This window comes from Aythya marila, assembly GCF_965140915.1.
Source record: "Aythya marila genome assembly, chromosome: 18".
Lineage (NCBI taxonomy): Eukaryota > Metazoa > Chordata > Aves > Anseriformes > Anatidae > Aythya > Aythya marila.
Window position 1 is genome coordinate 3,451,999 of NC_139059.1, and position 16,756 is coordinate 3,468,754.

Sequence of the window (16,756 nt, forward strand, 5' to 3'; positions counted from 1 at the left end):
ATCCCAACATTACCTTGCCTGGATAAACCCTCAGTCAGCCCATGCATTTCTCCTTCATCAAAAAGACAGTGAGTTTTTTTCACTGCCCTTCAAGCAGACCTGTTGTGCTAGAAATTTCCAGTAGCATCTCATTGGCATGCTGTCTCTAAGTCCTTTGGAGCATACTGCAAAATGAAGGCTCAAGCCCTATTGTTCTTCCTCCTGCTCCCCTTGTAACTCTTTTCTAAACATCCTCTGAGTAACCCCCCACTCATAGTTTTAACTCACGCTCCAGGTAATCTGTAATGCAGCATTTAACACCACAATGAATTTTCCAGCCATTGAGATATGGACAAGAGGTAGGACTTGAGAGGTGAAATCGCGTGACAGGTAACGGGCACGGTGAACTTTAGATCTGAGAGATGTGTGCAATATTAGTTCATTCTGTAGCTGAATGTGAGCACTATTGATATTTAATCTTAGCAGGAGGGATGAGTATTTGAAGGACAAGCATTCATAAATTGCTTTGACATTTGACATGATCAAGCAAGTAAAAGACTAATATTCCATTTCTCCATTGTCAAAAAGATAATGAGTTTCACAACTATTGGTATTATGGGAAAAATACAGCCTATGCAGTGTAAAATGAGTGAGAGCTTCTATATATTTTTATATAAATTGTGTATGTTGTGTTCTTCTGATGGCCCCATTCAGACACAGCATGCTTATCCTTTTTAATTTTCTGGTTTGCTGTGCAAGTCTCTAGCAAAAGAGACTTTTCATTTTTTGAAATGAAAAAATGTTTTCTTCAAATTATTTATAGAAAGAGCAGTGCTGTCATCGAGTCTGTCTCATCATATCATTCTTGGATATCAATTTCTAGGCTCGGATGACAAACCATGGCAGCTACTTTTCCAATAGCAGCATCTGGCTTCCTGGCAAACTCAAAATGCAGTTATCTGGAAAGCTTCAGAGTTGCTTCTGAGCACATTTTATTTATTAGAAAGCAGTTGTGTTGCTTCGCTTCCCATGACTAAGCCAAAGAATATTTAATATATTAAAAGGAATAACAGGATCACAGCCAAGCTGTTGCCCCTCAAGTGGCCAGTGAGTGACAATATTTTTCCTTTAAGACGTTCCTTCACTTCTGGAAGACAACCTGAAACTACTGGTGCTGATTTCAGATGATCTTTTATAGGACTAAAGAAGAAAGCAAGCCTTAACTCCACAAACAAAATTCAAGTTCACCTTTTTCTAGGGTCATCTCCATGAAATGTGACGGTGACTTCTGTCAGCCTTTCTGTGCTGGAAGAAGCAGACCCTCCAAAAAGAGCAGGGTCCCCAGACAAAAGACACTACATCCCTGCAGTATGTAATGAACAGTAATACAAGGAAAAGATGGGTCAGTGGGTCAGGTACTTTACCAAGCCTCAGAAGTTGAATTCAGCCTTTGTTTTGTCACAGACTGTCTCTATGAACTTGGCGAGTCATTTGGATCCCGCTCTGCAAAGGTGTCCCAAATGTAATTCAGTAGGTATCACATTAACATGCAACATCTGAAGCAAAATATATGAAAATATAGCTCCATAAACAGCTTTAATATTTCTCCTTCTTAAATACACCTCAGACATAAATGATACCTTCTGCCACATCCCATAGTCCTGGAAGGTTCTTTGCTGGGGCTGGAGATCTTTGCTAATATTGTGTGTTGAAAATCCCACCACTATCCTATGTATAAAAGACCATCTGACACAGAACAAAATGTATAAAACATTTCTCCCATTCTTCATATGCAGCATAATCTAAAGGAAATGATTAAGAATGATTTCTTTCCTAATATCAGTATCAGGTTAGACAGGAGAGATATGAAGACCTGTAGGAGATGACAATATTCAATTATAGTGATGCGCTCATAGCTTTAGGACATTCCTAGATGCTAAAAGTCATTCTCACATGCACAGAGCTAAAAGCTGAGAAAGGACAAGGGAGAATGAAATATCTGTTCCAGGCTTTGATGGCAGTTAGGCTGTATCTACATCAAAAGCTCTATTAAATTGAAGTGATTATTTTCATTCTGAGAAAGAACTCCCTGGAGTTTTTCTTCAGCAACTTCCCAAAGTTTCTTGCAGTGAAATCCTAGTGTTATTTTTCTAGACGATAGATTTAAAAAAAAAAATAAAATTAAAAAAAAAAAAATCCAATGTATTAGAGCCAATGTTTGGCAATTAGCAGCAGAAGCAGTAATCCTAAATGGAAACATCTTGCAGTTTTTGATATTCTTCTGATAGAAGTGGTGTCTCTGGGGCAGAACTTTGTTAGTGACAGCTCTCACTGAATTCACTTAAATCCAAAGTTTCATCACCAAAATAACTGCTTTTCAGTTCAGAAATAAAATGATCAGTCACAGGATTTCATTTAAAGCTTTGAGCATCAACAACAAGGAATGAAAACACTTCTCTTGTGTAAATATATATATATATATACACACACGCATATTTCTGGGTTTGAACACATGCCCTTGCACTGTGAAGTCTGGGGCGAGGAGGGCAAAATTACAGAGAGAAGACATGGGGCTTTCTCTTCTCCTTGCCATGAGTTTCTGCGTCTGTTCTGAGCTTAGAACAATTGGGTCTTAATTCTGATTGAGGATGGAGGATGTTGCTGCAGTGCAAAACACCCTGCCAAGGCTGTTTTACTGCTAAATTCAACAGCAGTATTATAAGGCTGTATCACAAGCAAAGTCTGCAAATCAAAGGTTTCATGACGGGCAACCTTTACTACATATAGTGGGTCAGATAGCTTTCACATTTAAGAAAAGACTACATGCTTTTTTGCTATTGAGGAGCATAAGCACTTTTGCCTTCCTTCCGCCACGAATGGAGATTATTCAATGGTTGGATTTAATGAATTCAAAATCCTTAGAAAATCACTAGAGCCAGACATCAATGTAAAATACTCCACCAGCTTTCAGTAGTGGAATATAATATTAGCTCTCCCACAATCTACTTCATGCATTTCAAAAGAATAGAGAACATTTTTAAACTAAAGAAGATAGCTTGGGCAGAAAATGATTGCCTGTCTTGGATGCTTCTCTGTAACCCTTTAGGAGTCTGAGAGCTCTCGCAGGGTGAAAGAAACAGAAACAACAGTTTTATTTGGAAAAGTGCTGGGGGAGGGGGAGAGGAACAAGTGATTTTTTTAATGATTTCTGTTAATGTACTGTTACCTCACGCAACCATAGGACTTCACAAGATGGGTGCCGCGGGGCTGGTGGCTCCCAGCCCATGGAAAACTCCCCGAGTTGTGTCCCCCCTTTCTGCTGGCAGAATCAGCTGAGAAGCCACCAGACCAACCCCATTTCATCCTGCCTCTGATTGCACATCTGGACTGGGAGCATGGGAGGCTATTTTTGCACCAAGCAGGCACACTGCCCCAGCTACAGCTCGCTCAGCCCTTCCACTGCTCCTCGCCGGGGAGAGCTGGCCATGAGCAATACTGTAATGCAAATAAATAATATTAACTAAGGCTCAATAGGTTTAAAAGCTATGGAAATAGCTTCTCTCCTGCTGTTTCACTATCTCATTTTCCCTCTCTGTCCAAACCCCCAAAGCACACAGGTACAAGCATATATTTTAAATGAGAAGTTTGTTGAACCTCATTAAATTTAAATGCTCGATTCAGTTTTTCTGGACGAGGCTTTGCTCTGCTTTTGAGTTTACCTGCCTTCATTCTTCCATCCCTAATGGAGACATTAATTTAGAAGGTGGTTTTGCAAAGGCACCATTGGACCTATAAACTGCAATTGAAAAGTAAAGCATAATTTATACACTTAAACCTAGCATCTAACTTTGGAGCATTTCTGTGTTTATGGGCTTTGTGTCTGAGCAACTTGCCGAGTCTCTGTGAAGTGAAGACCGGCTTTTAATTTGTATTTGCTTTTTGCTTTCCCAGTTTTTGTGAAAAGGACGAGCAGCTGAAAAGCATCTCTGCGTTGGTATGCTGAGCGGTGGAGTCACACAAGCACCTGCAGCCATCCACGCACTGCTCGGGAAGAGCGCTGTATTTCTCAGGGTTTGTAGCTCTTGTCCTCCCACTCCCTAATTCATATACATAAAACTGGTGTGCTGCCACGTTCCCTCCACACAAACGCATTAGCTGATCAGGAAGGCTTCCCATTCATCTGGCTTGTCACTTGGATGAGGTGGAGGCAGGACCGACTTGTCAGCTCGCAGTGATGGGAGTCAGGGTTGGAAGGCAGAATAACGTGGTTTAAAAAAAAAAATAATAATAATAATGTTTAGATATTTCTCCCCTTGGTTTTCCAAAAGAAAACATTGCCAGGTGCCGGTTTCTCTCCATCCCCTCCCAAAGAGGAGAAAACCAGCAAGCCACCCACTTGCCTCCAACCTCCTTGCGTAACTGCCCGCGGAGCGAGGCTGCGGGAGGACGGCGAGGCTGAGACCCCCGTACCATGGAGGGGCTTTGGGGAGGGGGGGGCTGCAGCACCTTTAGCCCCGACCCCTCGCGTTCCCAAGGGCTGCGCGCCCCCAAACCCCCGCGCACACCCCCGGACACCCCCAGCCCCTCATCCCCAAGCCGGGGGGGGACCGGGCGGTCGCTGCCCACCCCCGGGGCGGGGCGGGGGGCGGCTGGCGGCGGAGCCCGGCCCCGTGGTGGGGCGGGGGGCGGCGGGCAGGCAGGCAGAGGCAGGCAGGAGGCTCCCCCCGCCGCCTCCGCCCCCTGCCCCGTGACTCGGCTGCCTCCCGCGGGCGGCGGCTGCTGCTGCTCCCGGTGGTAGCGGTGCTGGTGCCGCTGCCGGTGCTGGTGCCGCTGCCGGGCGGTGCCGTGCGCCCCCCGCCCCCCCCTCCCACCCACCCACCCACCCCGGGGACTATGAAGCACCATGGGGTGGTGTGACCGTGGCGTCCAGATGCTGCTGACCACGGTGGGCGCCTTCGCCGCCTTCAGCCTCATGGCCATCGCCATCGGCACCGACTACTGGCTCTACTCCAGCGCGCACATCTGCAACGGCACCAACAGCACGGCGGACGAAGCGCAGGGACCGCCGAGGAAGGCGAGGGGAGACCTCACGCACTCGGGGCTCTGGAGGATTTGCTGCCTCGAAGGTACCGGGGCCGGCCCGGGGGGAAGCGACTTAACCGGGGGGGGAACCGGCTCCGTGCCCGGGGTCTCCGGGCAGAGCCCAGCCGGAGCCGGAGCGGGAGCCGCTGCCTCGGACACGGCCGAGGAGGAGGAGGAGGAGGAGGATGGCGTTGCCGTGGCAACCGGCATCTCCGAGATTGCCATGGGAACCGGGCGGCGGGATGCGGAGCTCGGCCCCAGGGAGCTCGGCCCGGGGGGGTGGCCCCGCTCCGCGGTTGTCTGCGCCCCCCCCCCCCAGCAACAGCTCCCGGCTGAGCGACCCCGGGGGCTGCGGGGCTCGGGGGGGTCCTGAAGGTTTGGGGCTTTTTGGGGTTCCGAGCCCTGCAGGCTTCGAGGCTGGCGCGCCCCCAGGGTTTTGGTTTCAGGGGTTTGGGGGCTCAGCCGCAGCTCTTGGGCAGGACAGCGGGAGCCCAAGTTCCCCCCTGTCCACCCTCAGAGACACCAAGAACCCGTGTGAAGGTGTTGCTGCTGTCTGAGTGCTTCAGCGTGGGCTTGGGGTTACTTAACCCGGCCCAAGGGTCGGGCACTGAACAATTTTAACCAAAAGATTGAGGTGAGGGGCATGATGCCCCGCTCCCCGCAGAGGCCAAACATGTGGCTCTCTGAAAATGGGCTGGTAGAGGAGGTGTGGCGGGTAGCTACCGGCACAAAGAAGCACATGGGTGTTCAGAGGAATTGGCAGGGCTGATAGGAAAGCCCAGATGGGAAGCAACATCTGCCTGCTGAGTGTGGAGCTGTGAGTGTGGGACGTGGGCAGGTCCCCATGGCACTGGGTATGGGGTCCAGGGTGCTGAGCCCCCTCGCTGCTGGGTTCATCCAGTGGTGCTGCTAACAGTCAGCACAGTGAGGAAAGCTGTTGGCTTTCCCTGAGCTGCTTTGGGGCTTGTGGGGCAGGGGTATGCCGGAGTCTGCCTTGGTACAATAAAGCGCCTGGCACAGCGGCTGCAGCGCACCTAATTCAATCAGCACAACTTAGTACACATGAACTTTCCAGACCTGGTTCCCTGCTTTATTCTAACTGACAGACGGCTCAGCCCAGAGGAGTCCAGCTGGAGCTGAGGGACTGGCAGATCTATTCTGAGGGCTTTTCTCTCAGAAAAGGCCGTGGCATTGTAGGAGCACCCAATTGTCGCATCTCTTCACATCTTCTCCTTTTCCTAAGCATTCAAGGCTGCAGTGTAAGAAGTAATTTTCTCTTAAAATATCAGATTTGCTACCTAGTAATAGTATGCATACATAGAAAAGCTGCAGGTCACAAAAGTATTTTTAGACAAGGAAGAGGGAAAGAATTACCAAAATGTTAAGTTGTTCTGGTGATGATAACGCTTGGCTTTGTGATGCCTAAAGGAAATGTAACTCTCGGCATGGGCTTTTGCGACACCTGGAAGATGTGGGTTTGCCTCTGAGAGCCTCTGAGTTAGCCTGAGAGATGCTGAGCATCCTTCACTTGAACCAAATCTTGTGATCTTAGCTGGGCTTGTTTTAGTGTCCCCAGGCTCTGCATTTCACGGAAAATAAGTTGGTTTGCGTCTTACGGGAGGTGCCAGGCATGCTGTGCTAGACCAGGCCTGCTGTCTCCAGGAGAAATCCTGGAGGTTACCGCCGGCAGGCTTTCTGCATGGTCCTCCAGGAACCTCATTCATAGAAACCAAGTGCAGCTTTTGCCGAAAGCAATGGAGTTTTTGCCTGGATTTCCACTGAGCTTAAGTCAGAACTTTATAAAACGAGAAGTCGGTGAAGTCTTGAGGAATGGGCAGGGTTGCAAGCGGTGCCCTGTGATGTTCTCTGAGCTCCAGGGCACTGCCTTAGCCTTCCCGAGCATGTTCAATCCACGGGGGTGTTTGCGGAAAGGTTGCACCTAGCAGTGGTGTGCGGAGAGACCTTAAACCCTCATCAATTCAGGAGACAAGAAAGTGTTTCATGTGACCCCCTCAACGTCAATTGAGCTTTTCTTCGCAAAATTCAAGTGCTCTTAATCAAATTACAAAGTTGTCAAATATGTGCTCAGAATGAGTAATTTGAGAAAACCATCGTCTGCTCACAGATAAGAGAAACAGAGGCTACGTTCTCTCCTACATTTTCATATGGCCTGTCGTAAGATAAAATATACAGATACATGAAAATATTAGTGTTCTAAACCATGCCATAGGACCTTGATTTCAACATGGAAAGGTGCGTCTGTTTCACAAAAGAATTTAACCATTTCTAGAAGCAAATTTAAAACACTGTCTCCTGGGTTGTTTCAGAATGCCACTCGTTGTGAGTGGATGGCTCTTTTAGTAAAACTGAAGAAACCGTTACAACCCTGAGAAGACAAAACAAGAAAATAATTATAGATTTATAGATCTGTTATAGATTTTTATATAGTTATAGATTTTTATATATGATTAAATGGTCTGGCTTCAAACTTATTTATATATATATATATTTTTTAATTTTGGAATAATAATTATGAAAGCCAACTTAATTTGTTGTAGTGGTCTTAGGCACCATTTCATTCTCACCTCAAAAAAAGACATATTTAAGACACAAATGTGCAAAGGCTGGAAATATATTGAACAGCCTCTTAAATTGCTGTTGACATGAATAAAGCATTACACAGAGTAAATTTCAGGTCAATTGAAAATTTCCATTAAAATGTTTCTCAACTATATCCATGAACCAATCCGTGTTCTGTGTGTTTGAACAGTCACCCATTCAGTATCCCGAATTCCAAGATTTCAGACAGAATTGCAGAAACAGAAAGGAAAAGAATAGCCTTCCAACCGATTTATTAGGTGTTCCTCAGCATTTTTCTTTTTCTCTTCTTTGGGATAGCACTTCAAAACTGCTATCAAAACTTGATAGCAATCAAATTGGCATCGTAATGATGACTGGAGTGATAGAGTTTGGGGATCCAGCATATTGTCTTTGTTTGGGGCTGCGGTTGTCTTGGGGACAAAATCATGTTTCAGCACTCGTAGCCGGTACTACTATGGAGCTTAGTCACTCAAGAAGCAGCATTAATGATACATTAGTCAAACTCTCGCCTATACAATCCCAATTTTGTTCCTTTAGTATGTTTGTCAAAGGTGGAGGTAGGAGGCTCATTGAGTGGATTTTAAACAATAGCAGTATTTCTGCATGGATTTAAAACTTACAGCTAGGGTAATTATTTAGGTAGGAAACTGTTTAAAGTAATTCTTGGTATGAATGTGCGTGCAGCACACTTGCTATTCAAGCAAGTCTTTGCAGCGGAGCTCAGTAAAATGGTCAAGGGGTTCTCTGGTGAAGTTGGGTTTTGGTTTTCTGGGGCCACACTGGACCTATATTAACTGCAATTTTGATGGCTAAAGGCAAATTCTCACTGGAGTGAGGTTTCTGGTGAAGTCCTCATGCATCCATCCTGGCCACAGCCGAAGTCTGCACCCCAGCCCACAAATAATAAGAGCAAATCAGCCCCATTTCACGTGGCTCACTGTCCAGGAGGTGAAGAACAGAGTCTTGCAAATGCAGCAGAGGGTGATGCTGTGTTTTATGAGTAATCCCGTTGTGGTAAAGCTAACCTGGAGGATTAAACCACTATAATTTTCCAGCAGCCCTTATTCCTACGGTAAATGTCCAGCACTACTATGTAAGCTTCACACAGTCTTACTCATAAGGAGGATCTGCTATTAAAGTATTTACCTAGAAGGAGAGAAAAAAAAAAAAGATTTTAAAGCACCACTTTATCCACTGAAACTGCTTATCTTCATGAACAATCATGCTGAAGTTAATAGGACTGCTCAAACAGAGAGCTCTGCAGGCCCCGTGACATCTAGATATGAAATCAAGTAATGTACTTGTAATTTAAATTTATTCAAAGAGTATTTTATTAAACACTTCAGAATATGAATTGCTTTGAACCCATTGTGTCTACTGCATTCGGTATTCCCTGTTTGCCGTTTATTTTTAAGTGGTGAGATTGGACGTTTAATTCACATGGAACCATTTGTCCTTCCTGTCTGGGTAGCTGAAAATCTATAATCAGGAGAGAGGATTCGGTGAATCTTTTATAACTTGAAAACTTGCACAAACACACATTTGCACAATTATTTGCAAGTCTTCTGGCTTGGATGAAGGTGCACAAACACAGGGCCTGTGGCACGCGCATGCTCTGCTTCCATGGATACTCTTGAAAACAAAATAAAAATGCTTATACAAATGTTTGAAGCAAGCAAATAAAGGAAGCCTGCCATCCATCAGTGCTGCAAATTCATGGTTCATCCAAAAGGAATGAATATTCTTTAGTATTCTCAAAGCAAAGCGAGGAAGTCGTAGCATCACCACTGTTTATAATAAACTAAATACAACGCAGGCTTTATTTTCAAATGCTATTTCCAAAGTTGTACATGTCCAAGAGCAAATTTTGTATCGCTTTAATATCAGACAAGACCCTTGAGGTTATATCCACAGGCACAAAGATGGTTGGGCTTCTCAGCCTTTGCAGGCGTATGAGCCTGTGTTCACACTATGAAACATAGTGACTGCACATGGAGAATACACAAATGGGTGTCTCTGCCATGGAAACTCGTTCCGTGTATGCCAGAGCCTGTTTCTTGGAATATATATATATACATACATATATACGTACTGCATGTTTTATATATACACACACGCGCGCGCACACACACACGCGCGCGCGCACACACACACACACACACACACACACACACACACACACACGTATTGCATGTGCTTCATAGGTCCCGAAAGGTGAACTACTTTCCAAAAATCTTTCAAAACAAATTTAAACACATTAGAGAAGGACTCTTCTGAGCTTCAGCCTGTGTTTTCGTTCTTTATCTGCTCATACCATCTCTGTTTCCTTGGTAAAACACATGCTGCTGAGAAAGTGCTCGTGCTGCACTGATTGTTTTTAAATGCAATTCTTAGAGCTCCACCGACATCTTTTCAACAGTGTTTGAAGCAGTGGGGTTTTGTCAGAAAGTGATTGAGTGATTCTTGACAGCCTTTTTAGGTTAATTTCTTTCTGTTGTGTTCCATTTGCTAGAGAGAGCTTCTGAGTTTGGAGCAATCTTTGGGGAAACAGAGCTCAATCTCTTTAAAATATTGGCCATAGTAAAACATATTTTAAAATACTGAGAAATTTTCTGCTGGAGGAACTGTCAGCAGAAGATGGATTAAGGGATTAGCTATTCTCTTCTTCAAAAAAAATAAAACACATCTCCTAATTACACCTCTTTGAACATTTGTAACAGAGGATCTCAGATGACTGTATTGATGTAACAAAACATCCATTCTTCCTGAGACACTGTATGAAACAGAGAGCTGAGGCTAATTGACTGAATATATGTCGCTTTAATGAATTAATTTGCTTTCTTGAACTTGATCTACTATATAGCCAGTAGGGAGCTATCAGGCTACACAAGGGTTTGGGTTTTTTTCTGTGGCTCTCAGTGTGCCAGCTAGCCCAATGCTAAAAGTCTTTGGAACCCAAAGACTTTCTGTGCATTAGCAATACTCCCTGAAGGCTGTAAACCCACGAAAGCGTATTTGTAATCCAGCTGTAAAGCTTTCTCATCTGTGCAAGATGTAATGTGGATAATAGTCACTTTACCTAAGTTTCAGAAATGTCATGTGAAAAGAGTCAGGGATGCGCTGGGCTATGCGCATTGGATACCTGTGGCTGTGGTGTGCTGTAGCTACTTTTTTTACTCTGTGTGTAATCATACTGCGTGTTGCATCTGGTTGGCAGATGGCATTTGTGGTAGCATCTGTCAAAGCCATAGTAAGTCATTTTGGGGTTCTCAGTGACCTTTGCAATGTAACATAATGTAATCTTTGGGCTTCTTCCAGCTGCCATTACCTTTTACTGACCCCTCTGCCGTGGGCTTTTATTACTTATTTTAGATAGTGGCAGGAGCTCGTGGCCATTGCACCCCTTCAGGGCTTGCTCTGCCACCTGGCAGCTCTGCTGGCTCTCTCTAGTGTCAACTGGTAAAAGAGGCAAATGTGACAATGTGGTTTAGTTCCTGTAAAATTCCAACACAGGAATTATTTCTCTAGTGGATGCTGTCACATTCGTGGTGTCAGCCCACAATGCTTCTGCTCAGATCACACTGTCGAAGCTATAGCTTTGGTCGCGGTCTTGCCAGGTGCAAAACACGTGAACCTCCTTAAAAAGCAGGGGGAGAAGGAGTGCATGTCTGGTACCTCCATTCCATAGCTCTGTACATCTTTACAGAAACAGGGAAAAGAGGAAAAACATCAGGAGGAGAGGCTAGCGTGTTCATCTCCTTTTTTTAATTCTTTTGACGCAGTCAAAGCACTTATGTACTCGGTGTAATTTGAAGTCTGTTATTAATACCTCTGCGCACCCAGATATTGAGTTGGTGGCTGTGTGGTTTGTGTGTGAAGGAGCTGAGAGGTGACTTCTGCATCCCAGAAATGGAAATGGAGAGGGAGGAGGAGGCTGGGCTTTGCTGCATTTCCTGCGTGATTTGGGGCCAGTCGCTTTAGCTTTCTGTCCCTGACTGGGAGGGACGACTGCCTTTTTCCCATCCACTTTCCTCCCATACTAATAATAAAAGGGAAAAGATGATGTGGAGAAACTGGGACGTGATGGTAGGGCTGCCCAGCTCAGAAAAGGCGTGTGAGCTCTAGTTTAACTGGTTTTGAAGCGTTTTGCTTGCAACTTATGTTTTATACATGCAACATTTTGTTTAAGCATGTCTTCCTTGAGGGACAGGATTAAGTCTGGTTTTCCACCTACGTCAATTTAAACTGCTTTCTAGGAAGCTGGTGGAATTATGCCAATAGCAAGCCAATATAAGAGGAGGGATCGTAGATCTGTCCCTTCAATTGGACCTTTTCCTGCTGCTCCATCTTTTCTGAGCCAAGAATCATCTCAGGCAATAAATCATACTTTCCAACGTTTTTGTCACCCTGAAAAACTGGTCCCGCTTCAAAACATTACTTTGTGCTTATCTTCATTTTGGATTTCTGTTTACTGGTATTTATTATGTCGCAGACTTACGGTTCAGCATCCAAATTCTTACCAACAGATGGCAAGGCAGGATGCACAGGAGTAGTAAAATAAACAGGATAAATGCACAACTGCCCATATGTCTGAGAGGCTGCTACACATTTATGACTTCAGAACAAAAGGTTGTTTGCTGTAGACAGCCCTAATGCCATGCAGGGCTCCTCTCTATTTTCTGCCTTGCACTAAAGTGTCTTACTTCTTCGGCATATTTTGATCAGCTAAATTACAATGCAGTTTGTCCTCCCTCTTCTGCTCCCACATCGTTATTGCCTTTATTTATTTGTCTTCACTCCAAAAGCACGTCAGTTTTTTACCTTAAATATTCTAGAGTGGAAGGTGGCTCTTTCCTGGCCTTTGGCTTGTATATGTTCTTTCAGAGTAGTGGTTTGCTGTGTGGAGGGGCACACAGAGGTGCTGGGAACCAGAGCAAAATTTGAGACTGTGAATCTCCCTATATTGGGATTTATTATAATATTAATGATGTGTGGCCTCTCTATCCTCTCAAAATAGCAGGCCTCAGGGCAAGCTGCCTGCAGGATGGATGGCCTGGCCCAGGCAGACTTTAGCTAGATTTTCCTTTCAATCTGGGGGAGTTTTTGCCAGTTGTTGCAAGCTGTGGGTCAAATGCAGTGAAATCATTGAAGTGGTTCTTGATGTAGCCTGGCAGATAGTCCAGCCCCTCACTCTCCTCCTTCCCGTGGCACCCAGCAGTCTGAACATCTTTGTTCTCTTCCTCTTTTTCCCCCTCCTTGCTGAAACGTTTTAACTTTCCTTCTGTTAAAAAGGCACTGTCTAAATTAGCTTTTCAACAACAGTGCAAGAGTCTGCCTTTAGAAAATTGGTAGATACTGCCCCAGGTAGAAATCCAGGATTTTTAATTTCCTTAACTCTCAAGCATCAACGTGCCCTCCTGCCAATGAAAAAATAAAAATATATGATCATAGACTTGTCAAAAAGGAAGAGATTGGGGTTCTCACTTCTCTCCCTGTCTGATTTCATTTCCCATGTGTTTACAAGGCTCCTGCTTGGAGAGCTTAGCAGCAGCGTGGTCAGTTCTTCTTCAAGAGAGCTGAGCCCCTGCTTGTCAGCCGTGGTGTGTGAAGGAGCACCACGTTACAGGCACGCTGTCATAACACAGAGAGGTGGGCAAAGGCGAAGCACGTTATGGAATGATAGGATTTCCTGCGCAGATTGCCAGACACTGATATGAATTAACCTCTTTTATTGTTCTTTTCCAAGCATTCCCCCTTTTAATTGCTGTTTTGGAATTGTGCCACTTAGATCTGCCCTTTGAATGCTTCTCACTCAGACAGTCCCGTTAGCTCACTGCTGCCAAATATTTCAAAGATATTCAGAGCCGACAAGCATCCCCATCCGACTTGAGGGGTACCTAGGTCTGTGACGAATTGCCACTTGCATTTAGCTGCCAGGGTGTTGTGTTTTCTTTTTTTCTTTTTTTCTTTTTTTCTTTTTTTTTTTTTTTTCTGATTAGCTAATAACTGTTTTAAGCTTCTGCCAGTTTTGTGCCAGAGGTTTCAGATCAGTTTGCTCCCATTTACGTGTTTTAAATAATGTCATTTGGTGTAGAATATGGATGCCTGAAAATTTTCTCCTGTCCAAAAGTATAGCATTCAATAATGTTGGGATTGTTATTGTGTCTTCCTTGCTTCCTAGAGGCATAGCTTATCTATTGTTGCTGCAAGGCATTAAAAAGGAACCATGACATGTCACAATTATGACTTGAAATAGGATCTTGCCAGAGGTACATTGCCTAAATATAATCAAATCTAAAATACGACTTATTGCATATACCTATCTCATGGCTCACTGAGCCATCAGCGATGGCTATTATCAGCGTACTAGGTAATTTATTTCTAAGAACTGCCATGCTGCTTTTTCACTTTTTTTTAATTAAAAAAAAAAGAAAGAAAAAAAAAAATCACAATCCCAAAGCCCCTCCACGTGTGCACGTGCTGAGCCCAAGCCAGTGAACCTGGTAAGGGGCTGAGCCCGCTGGCTCAGCCTTCGGAGCTGCCAGCCCCGCGTTTGGCTCAGAGCAGCTCCGCGTCCCCCCAGCTCTGCCCGCTGTGAAAACACGGTTTTGTCTGTCAACAAAAGATCCTTTGAGATGACGGGGAATCTTTTCAGAGCACGGCTTATGAACTCTCTTCGTATTTCCAGCAAAAGGTTTGTCTTTGAAGCTTACGTTGCGTTGGGAGTCAATAGGATTTCGGTTTTTAAGTTACTTAGGGGGTTCCAAAAATATTTATCCAAGGCAGTGCCGCTGTCTGCTAATGATGAGATTAAACATCCTGTGGTTTTCCTCTGTAGATGAAGGTTTGCTTCGGAGGTTGGTGTGTTTTTCTCCTTTGCTGTGCACATTTTGCTGTACTCTCATCCTTGCCTTTAGCGCTGGCAAGTGCAGACAGTTTGGGAGGTGCTTTGGGATCCTTAAAGATGCAAGACCTGCAATAAAGCATGTAGTATTTAGGGGTAATGCAAGGTGCTGCATTCACAGCATTGCTTTTAATTATAGCCATTCAAACCTCTCATTTGCAATGTCCCGTTATGGTAGTGCTTATTAAAATAGAATCCTCTTTGATAGAAAATTAGGAGAAAAAAAAAAAAAAAGCAGCTATCCCATTCCATCCAGTAGCTTTGAAAGAGGTTTACCTTCATAACTTGCCTTCTCAGAATATTCCCCTTGGTTTTACTTGCAGTCCTGCTCTGACTTTTCAATGACTTACTTTGTTCCTCTTGGTAGCCAATTCCCAGTGACCTTTTCCTTACTTTATTTTAATTTCTGTATATAAATGGCAGCATTCGAGCTAAAGACAATCTTTGGACACAGCAACAAAACCCCATAGAGAAGGAAAAACAGGCCAAACATTTTCCACCCGCATTCGGAGTCGTACTAGGGCTCTGGCCGTGCAAAGCCAATACTTACTCCACTTTGCAGGCTAGGAGGAGGCTTCGACACAGGAGCTGCACCACGGGCACGTGGTTTGGGATCGGGGCCAGACCCGGGTGGCCAGGACCACGCTGTCGGCATCTCCAGGCTGTGGCGCTGGCTGCAGCCACTCCCACAGGTTATCCCTGGTTCTGGCATGGCTGCTGTGCCCCGGGAGGGCTGAGCAAGTGGTTGCAGCTGGCCAGAATATGGGTCTGCAGCTACTAATGCTGATTTTATAGCATTAATGTGCACCTGTTTTGGTGGCCAACTGGCACCGTGTTCAGCCTAAAATGTGTATGTAAGGCCTGTATTAAAAGAGGCATAAGAATTAGCGTGCATCAAACATGTCATTAGACACGTGCCTGACAGACATAATGTAGGATAATGAACATGATCACAAGAATAAATTAATAACTGAAAATATTTCTTATACATATGCACACTTAAAACAGGATAAGAACTAAGTGACACTTGTGTCACCAGTTTATAATTAAAATGCAGTGCTTGAATGAAAATGTAAGCTTCAATTAGCCAGCACGACCCTGCTTCCGGCTTTACTTCCCACTGAAAAGCAACGATAACAAGCTCACATTTATTATCAGAGTTTTTTCCTGGAGCTGTGCACTGAAACATGCTCACATCTGAGCCCTTTCACTGAAGACATTTTTTCGCTTCAGCAGTTTGGCATGCCATACAAAGGCTCTCTGATTTTTAGTGATGTTCACCTCCTCTTACATAAAAATGTTTTCTGTGCATATTATTTGGTTTTAGTTAAAGTCCAGGTGCACGGGTTACTGAAGAACCAAAAGGATGGCTCATCACATAGCACAATGGGTAATTATTGCTGAGCCTCACTGTATTACACAGACAAATCCTTTCTTGGAGCTCAGCATTGTAGCCGTGTGAGAGAAAATACCTATAATCTAGCCCAAAGAGCTACAAGTGTAAGAATAGATCCTCTGCTATATGCTTTGCCCATTTAATTTTTAACTATCCCAAGGGACAGAGCTTAACCATTTTGTTTAGATACTATTTTGCATTTTAATTTTACCAGTGGGAAGTTACTACATACATAAATTATGAGGTCCCCTGTTATCATCCCAAGAGTCTTTCTAGCTAGGCTTTTTGTAAAATGGTTAAATAATTCTCTGGATTTGGCCCGTGTTTAGCTGAGATTTATCTTGATGATGTTCAAAGTTCAGCACTGTGCTGCCTGAAACTTGAGCTTCCAATTTCTTCCAGGCAGTTGGCTGTGCAACCTGTGTAGGTGAGAAGAAAACCCAGGTGCCTTCAAGAAGCAACTCTGGAAATGCATGTGCTGGGTGGGGAGCTGCCTACATCACCTTGTAGGGGGGTTAATACAGCTTGGCTCCTGCTCATCTGTGTAATTTGGTTCCTTGGTCAGAAATAAGAACCTCCTGATCTAGGACTTACCATCCTGATAATGTCCCTCATGTCTCGAGGACATGCAGTCAGTGCTTGGGTGGGCATTCTTGTACCCTTATAGCTCAGCTCCCAGCAGACGTACGGACTTAGCTTTGGGTTGGGCAGCAGTGTGTGGTGTGGTCAGAGCCCCTAAGGACTCTTCTGTTGTAACAACTGCAAACCTCCTGGTTTGTCACCGGTGTTATTCA

The 16,756-nt window shown here is 44.6% G+C and overlaps 1 protein-coding gene across 1 annotated transcript in view; it reads left to right on the top strand.

Moving 5' to 3' along the window:
- Window positions 1-4,867: 4,867 nt before the first annotated feature.
- CACNG4 (calcium voltage-gated channel auxiliary subunit gamma 4) overlaps window positions 4,868-16,756 on the top strand; it is a 40,778-nt gene continuing 28,889 nt past the window's right edge. The window contains exon 1 of the mRNA XM_082775243.1: window positions 4,868-5,105. Within this exon, the coding sequence (XP_082631369.1) occupies window positions 4,883-5,105 (223 nt within the window). The 5' untranslated portion in view covers window positions 4,868-4,882. The remainder of the gene's footprint in view (window positions 5,106-16,756) is intronic.